Source organism: Aegilops tauschii, chromosome 2 (assembly GCF_002575655.3).
Source record: "Aegilops tauschii subsp. strangulata cultivar AL8/78 chromosome 2, Aet v6.0, whole genome shotgun sequence".
NCBI lineage: Eukaryota > Viridiplantae > Streptophyta > Magnoliopsida > Poales > Poaceae > Aegilops > Aegilops tauschii.
This window is the reverse complement of record NC_053036.3, coordinates 533,113,610-533,121,708: the sequence shown is the minus strand read 5'-3', so window position 1 is coordinate 533,121,708 and position 8,099 is coordinate 533,113,610. Positions and strand designations below refer to the sequence as shown.

The following is an 8,099-nucleotide window of genomic DNA, read 5'->3' as shown; positions in this document are numbered from 1 at the left end:
GTGTTTTTTCGTGTGCTGTTTCTTTTCTGGGTTTTCCAGTTTTCATTTGCTTTTGTTATTTCTTTTTTCTGGTTCTTTTCTGTTTTTCCTTTTCTTTTATTCTCCGGTGGCAAGCCGACTGGTAGGTTCACGAATGGGAGGACCATTGTAGATGTCATGGGTAATAATATCAAGTATGAATTTGCGTGAGAAGTTGTGTTTAGATTATCCACGCTTGATCCAAGGAACATTTCTTGATGCAATGGTCTCAGGTGAAGCCTTGGGGAAGGAGACCTTTGCTCCTCCCTACTTGGCTCCGAACTCATGCCAGCGACTTATGTAGTGGTCGGCATTCCTACATGCTCCGACTGATCCCCACTGGAGATTATATGAGGGGTCTTGGAAACTGTAGTGATTTTATCTTACCTTCTCAAGTTTTTTGTTCGTTTCCAAAAGATGTTCAGAAATTTAAAAAATATTTGCATTTTTCATAGTTTTTTCCAAATATAAAGAAATGTACCTTTTCAATTTTTGTTTGGAAATATAAAAAATGTTCAAACTTAAAAAACTTTAGGACTTCAAAAATTGTTTGCTTATTTTCAAAAAATGTTCGGAAAGTTCAGAAAAGACTAAATTTTAAGAAAACTGTTTAACATTTGAGAAATTGTTCGCATTTTTTAATTTGTTCACAAATTAAAAAAATGTTCACAAATTATAAAACATGTTCAGGAATTTCCAAAAAATGTGCTGGTTTGAAAGTGTGTGCACAAGTTCAAAAAAAATTCGGCAATTTAAAAAATTGTTCTTATTTCTAAGTTTCTTCATGCTTTGAAAATTTGTTCACGGACTCAAAATGTGTACGGGAAATTTTAGAAAATGTTCGCATTTTACGAAAAAATTGTTCGTAATTTCAGAAAATGTTCATCTTTTCAAACTTAGTCCTTTTTTTTGAAACAAATGTTTGGAATTTCCAAAATCTTTGGGTTTTTTTTTGCAAAAAATGTATTAAAAATTCAAATTCTATTCCCATTTTCTTTTCTTCATAAAACTGTATGTGCTTTCCATAATATTTTCAAATAATTTAGAAATCTATACAGTACAACAAACAATGTGCTACAATGAATACGCCGTTATAGTCACTTCTTAAAACGTTTGCGATTTCAAAAGTCAGTAGTAGCTGTTGGCTGTAGTGGCCAACATCACTCGCAAACAATCTGGCGGTCATGAGTTCGATTCCTTCCTCCAGTTCAATCTTTTGAGATTTTTGTCGCGCTAGCTAACTTCGGTGCCCTAGAGTGGGCTGACCCAGTCGCGGTGCCCCCTGTGTCGGCGTGCTATTGGACGCATCAAGCGTCCAATAAGAGGTCCCGTAGATTATTCCAGCTTATTCCAAAAGCCGGCAAAAGAATTGCTCGTAATCTTCTCACGCTACTTAGTAGTACTGAATAACATAAGGGAAACAGGAGCAAAGTAAAACTGAACAACAGAAAGTAAACATGGGCAACCAACAAATTAAGCTGCAATTTGGCCAACAACGGTCTCATACTCGGGCAAGGCATGCCGCCTTGCCTTCCGCCTACTAGTCTGTACAGTTGCATCTCTGAAGAAAAAACATAACAATGACGGTACTACAAAATATGTAGGCATAGTTCAGATGAAAAGCTATGATAACAAAGAATCACGATGGTCCACTTCACGGATGTATGGAGAAAAAGGCGGTGTGAGTGTGGATACTAGCATGAAGAAGTGAGGCGTTTAATCCAGAAGATATAAACGAAAACATACACATATATGATAAACTCTACGTGCATGAGGCAGAGCTATCATATAATCATTGGAATTAGAAATACCAAATGATGTTATATTAATGATCTTGATGAGTCAATTGCAAGAAGCCACCACATTTGCGGCTAGATTTGCAGGAAACCACCAACTCGTTAATCCGTTGCAAAAAACACCAAAAAATCCGTTAAGTCGTTGCAAAAAGCACTGATCATCCACTTTGACTCCTTTAAGGGTGTTTATGACAGATGGGACCAGATCATGAGAGCTGACTTGGCAAAAAAAAGATTTTTCTCCAAGCTCTTTACATAGACACCCCTGGAACAAAAAAGAAAAAACACAATCAAATCCCCTCGTCTCTCTCTCTCTCTCTCTCTCTCTCTCTCTGGCGCACCGGCGGCTCCGCCCGTCTCCGACTGCTGGCATCGGCAGCGCCATAGCCTCGCGCCGCTCCGATCGGGTTTCCCTGTAGCTCGCTTCCGCCAGTTCATCAATGCACCGGGCACCACCGCCGCCCCTCTCCCTCTCCAACTCTGCTGTCTCTCTTCCTTCTCCAACGCTGCCGCCTCCCGCCGCACCAGGGCCTCGCCGGGCGGCGACGAGACCTCTCCGTCCGTGCCCGCGCCGGGCGAGACAATGCCCACCCTAGGGGACACCCTCCCTGTGAGTAGAGCCAGCGAGTGGACGCTGCCAGAGGACGAGTGCCACAAATTGACGGCGGCCGGAGAAGGGCCACCATGGCGTCATCCTCGCTAGAGGGCATGGTCAGGGTGGTGGGGAGCCCGGCCAGAGGAGGAGCCATGGCTGTAGCACCTCCCCTCGGTGGATCCCGTCGCAACCGAGCTCAACAGCGATGGATCTGAGCGGGCGGACGAGGAGCTGATTGCTTTTTTTTTAGATCTAGGTGTGTGTGTGTGTGTTATTTTTTTCTAAGTCAATTCCTTACAATCTGGCCCCACTTGTAAGAAAGTGATTAAATGGGCCAAATCATCCGATAAGTGCTTTTTGCAACGACTTAACCGATTTTTCGGTGTTTTTTGCAACGGATTAACGAGTTGGTGGTTTCTTGCAAATCTAGCCGTAAATGTGGTGGTTTCTTGCAATTGACTCGATCTTGATAGATAGCAAAATGCTTGTGATGGTATGCAATGACACATGCAAATCGAGAAGGGTAGGGGCCTATGAAGATTAGTGGCACACAGTAGGGTGAGACTTGAAAAGAGGAGAGATCGCAGCATCCCATCTCTTTTAACATAATTAAATTTATACATGAATATCAAATGACAAGACAATGTGACATCTTCTTGTGGTATATACGCCTGTCAAGCTAACTAATACATCAACTACAACAATGGAGGGCAAAGCCACATGGGACGATGGTTACAACCCGTCACATAATATCCCGTCCTCTCCACCCCATCACCGACACTTGGATCTTCCCTACAGTACATGTGCTCGCTGTTGTCCACTGTAACAAAGTGCACTGCGTCATCGGGCAACTTGTTTGTTGGCCATAAATTTTCTATGGAGTAGTAGATATGATTTCTCTTCCAACCATGATGCATGTCTACCGTCACGTGCACAGCCTTAGACGAATACGGCCCGAAGAACAAGGCGTGGTCACCAAAATTCAGTACTTCCGCCCACTTTTACTTGTAAGCCATGTCGTTATCGGTGTCGACAAGTGTGAAGACCTTGTAGAAAGACCTTCGGTTGGGCAACCACCAGTCATGTATCGCCATAGATGGCTTGCCGTGTAGCTCGATGAGATGGCCCGCCCATCTCTCGCGACCGTGGCGCCTTTCGACGGCCAGCGGGTGGCGAGATGCGATGACCGGGGTGCCGTCTACCTTCATGTTGATTTTAAACTTGATCAGCTCCTCATTAGGATGCATAAGACCATAGAGCTCATTAGGTTGCATAAGACCATAGAGCTCGCCGTTGCAAAATGAGATGTCTATAATAGACTTGTCATGCATCTCTTCTACGGTCCATCCGCTCTCGTGGCCACCAACTTTGCACAGTGCAATGTAGGACCGCCGATGATTGATGGCGGCAAGGATGCAACTGCTGGAGGCGGGGTCTTCAGAGAAGATGACTTTCTTGAATTCGACTGTCTGGATAGGATTAGGCGAGCTTACCGGAGAGACCACCACCTCGGCACCAGAGAAGAGGTTTACGATCAGGAGCGTCGACCAGTCGAGCGCAGCAACCCAGCCGCCGCCGTGTGATCCAACGAACAACTTGCCTTCCGCCTTGTCTGGAACGCGCATGACCCAGCAGTCGTCGGGGCCGCACAGGCGCTTCGTCTTGTGTAATCGGGCACACTGCATCAGGAGCAGCAGGGGGGTGGGCGGCGGCGCCGGGAGGCGCGACACAGCAGTGCGCCACGCCTTGCAGACGGCAGTAAGGCGCAGACGATCGCGTGGAGAGGCAAGCCTGAGGTGGACCATGCCAAGGAGGTCGTCGGCGAGGTCGGACCACTGCGGCGATTGGGCGCTTCCGTCGGTCGACATATCGTGTGTCTTCGTGATTACGAGTAGTGGCAGTAGAAGCCAGAATCCATAGTTTTGGCTGCCTGCTTATAGGGATTGACGAGTCGATTCGAGTCTCGTCTCCGATCGTGTCCGAGACATATAGAGTATATATTTCTTATCGGAATCGAAAGTAGAGTCCAAACACCTCACAGCGTGTTTGGTTCGGGGGAATTCGAGATGAGGAATGGGAGTTGAGGGGTGAGGAGATTAAAAGTCCACTGTTTGATTAGAGGGAATGGGAGTTTAAGTAGGAAGGGGAATGGGAGTTGAGGAAGCCAATTCCCACCTATTTCTTCCCAGGGTACCCTGTTAATTCGTGAGCAGAGTTTTATCCCACGCTAATTCCCATCATATACCAAACAAGGGAATGGGAGTAAAAATCTACTTTCCATAACTAATCCCTTCATAAACACCCTTGTGCAAACTCTCATTTCCCTGCCTAAGTGTTTACCAAACAAGCTGTCGGGACTGTTGCATAGACAGAGACAGCAAAGCAGGGAAGGAAGCGAGAGAAGTTACACGGGGATCGGTGACTGCGGCCTCCTAACCAAAGCATGTCAGGACAGCCAGCCGTCGCAACTCGCACGCACTTCGGAGACTTGCTGGAAGGAAGCCGGACGCGCCAGAGCTTCAGGGTGCGGGGAAGCGAGGGCTCTGTACGTTACGACTCAGCTTCGGCTTAAAGTTCAACCATAGTAGTGTCGTCAGTATCAATGGACGCCCGGCCTCCTAACGCCGACTCCTGCACTCCAAACGAGAACGCAACACAACAGTGTCAACACTGTCCAAAACAGTGCCGCTCAGTGCATTCCTCGTCTTGTGAAGGAGCCAACCCAATTATACTTCGTCAACTTAATAAGATCCTTGCAGTTTGAAGTTGACAGGTCACGTGAGAGTTGGACATTCTTTAGCCCGAATATTTTGTGGCATCCGTATGCTCGTGACTGGACAGTTCGTAAGGTAATGGTTGTTAGAGCAACTCTAGCCGATCGCCTAAAATCAGTTAGAGGAGTGAAAATTCGATTTTACTCCTTTAACCGACACCTAGCCGATCTCCTAAACTGTGTAGCGGAGTATGAATTTTACTCCTCGCCACTTCAGTGGAGTAAAAGTACTCCACCACTCGGGCTCGGAGTAAAAATTCCACACTGCACCGCATCCTCCTCTGCCTCTTCTCTTCCTCCCTCCCCCTCCCCCCCAATCCCCTCGCAGGCGACTCCCCACCACCCCCACACCCCCACCGCTGCCGCCATGGCCGGTTCCCGTGGCTGCCGCTCCCCGCCCTACATTCGCAGCGCGGATCCGCGCCGCCACGAGCCCAACGCAGTTGCATCGTCCACACGCCGCCGCCGCCTCTTCGGCTTCCCCGACCTCCCTGTGCCACCGCCGCCACGGAGGCGGTACCTCGGCGTGCGGTAGTGGGCATGAAGTACGTGGGTCATGGAGATTACCAACCGCGAGACCCACAAGAAGATGTGGCTTGGATCTTTCTACACCGCCGAGCTTGCCGCCTGCTAGTATGACATACGGTCCGTTCGGCTACACATTGCCGCGGGCCACCGAAATTCGAGTGGAGCGAGATGTCGCTGCTCGATCCGATTCAGCTAGGCATGGTGAACGCGCGGGTGGCGAGGGAACGATTCGCGGCGGATGTCACCGACGAGACGTACATGGCGGACCTCCGCCGCTAGTACCCCGAGCTCGTGGAGGCGGAGCACCTCCTGTACGAGGAGCGTGTAGCCGACGGGGGGGGGGGGGGGGGGGGGGAGGTCATCGCCCTCAGGACAACGACGACGATGACGAAGGCGACAACGATGACGACTTCGACGTTGAAGAGTGGCGAAGGATCTACCCTAACTTCGGTGACTATGTCACAAGGCCTGACCCCACGGCCAGTGGGATGTCTAGGGCGGATAGGTTGGCCCTCACCAAGTCCGATAATGACTAAATTCAGGTTTGCTTTAAGTTTTAGTTTATGTTTAAGTTCAAGTTTTAGTATCGGTTTAACTAGACTATAATTCGGCTGATGGTAATGTAAATTATGTGTCGAATTTTGGTTAAATTTTTATTTAAATCATATCTATGTTCATCTTATCCAAATTTGCTTTTTTACTCTGCTACATTTACAAGATCGGCTAGGTCCGGTCGAAAGTTACAGGAGTAAAAAAAAATACTCCAGTAAGGTTACTCGATCGGATACTCCTCTATTTCTTAGAGATCAACTAGAGTTCCTCTTACATGAGTAGTACCACTTAGCAGTGTTCTAGTGAGTTCCAAGGAAACAAGGTCATGGACGGGAAGTGCATCGATAAACCCGGGTACATATTGTTGACACCAGATTTTGGCATGGTACAAAATGCCATTAAGATGGCCCCAAATGAAAAGAGTTTCAACATGAAAAAGTTTCATATCACCAAATCGAGCAACTTTGATGTTGGGTAATCACCGTCCGACCTCATCTTAGGGCCGAAATTGTGTTCAAAGTTCTAAAATTTTATGTTTAAATCACTATGCCTGATTACGTACCCAAGACAGCCTCAAATGAAAAAAATGATCTACATGAATTGTCTTTGTCACGTCGAAGCAGTTGATGCAAAAGTTAGAGGCAACACTTTGCGGACCGGTCCTGAGTGAAAAAGTGACGCGAGGGACCAGACACCCACCTAGGTGGTGTCTGATGGGTCGCACAAGCTATTTGGCCTTTGCCGATTTTGGAAGCTTTCCGGTTCTGAAGGGCCTACCAGTCAAGAGAAAAGCTTGCCGGTTTTGAAAGCTTGCTAGTTTTGAGTGCTTGCTGGTTTTGAAGGGCCTGCCGGTCAAGAGAAAAGCTTGTCGGTTTTGAAAGCTTGCTGGTTTGAGTGAAGGGCTTGCCGGTTTGAAAAGCTTGCCAGTGTGAAAAGCTTGCCGACGTGAAAAGTATGCTGGTGGCATGAAAAGGATGCCGGCGTGGAAAGCTTGCCAGCGTGAAAAGCTTGCCGGAAACTGTCAGGGTCAATCCGACCAGAAGCTAAAGATGGGCTGAAAAGATTATCTAGATGGCCTCGGATGAAAAAGTGTTCTACACAGAAGTTGTGTGCATCGTTGAAACGGTCAACTTTTCTTTTAGAGTCATCATCATATGAGACAGTATACGGCCTGCAAGGTTGCTACAAAACTCGGACGGACAAGAAAACTGCATGACCAAGTCTAACTGGAAGTTAAAGATGGCCTCGTAGGGTATTAAAGATGGCCTCAAATCGAGAAACGTTCAACATGAAAGTTGTTTGTCTCGTCGAAATAGTTAAATTTTCTTTTGGCCTCATCTTCGTACATGGTTGTTTGTGGCCTTTGAGATTCAAAAACCGAACTGTTGTCTCAGACTTACCTAAATTCGAGTTCGCGTAATTTTGGAAAGATTTGGACGGAATTTGGAGTCATTTTCTTGCACGGGAAGTCTAGGTGCCTCATAAATAGATGAGAGGTGATGGCAGACTGAACAACACACAATCAAACAAATCAATCTACTACTTTTTCATCTATGTTTTATCTCTCTATCGTTTTTCTTTCTCGTTCTTCATTGTTATTCGTGTTTGAGAGCTATGAATCCCGAGGCTCTAGGGGCGAGTGAATCGACCAAAGGCAGCCCATAGCTGCCGCACTCCCTGATGGGGTCCTTCTCGAGCATTTGGGGTTTCGGGTTTGCAAAAGTGTCCGTCGGTTGTCTTGCTTATCGTGCTGTTGGTCGGACCTCCTTCGACGTGAGCTGCGGTGCATCACCCTTGGTGTCGAGGGTACACGGTGACATGTTCGTGTGTCAACACA

At 47.2% G+C, this 8,099-nt stretch overlaps 1 protein-coding gene across 1 annotated transcript; it reads right to left on the bottom strand.

Moving 5' to 3' along the window:
* Window positions 1-3,410: 3,410 nt before the first annotated feature.
* Window positions 3,411-4,277, bottom strand: LOC109771932 (uncharacterized). The gene has a single exon (XM_020330628.1). It carries the CDS (start codon window positions 4,275-4,277, stop codon window positions 3,411-3,413), a length of 867 nt encoding a protein of 288 aa, XP_020186217.1.
* Between the last annotated feature and the right edge of the window lie 3,822 nt (window positions 4,278-8,099).

What these genes read in the sequence shown, in the direction of transcription:
- LOC109771932 (XM_020330628.1), bottom strand. Translation starts at nt 4,277, where the DNA reads ATGTCGACCGACGGAAGCGCCCAATCGCCGCAGTGGTCCGACCTCGCC.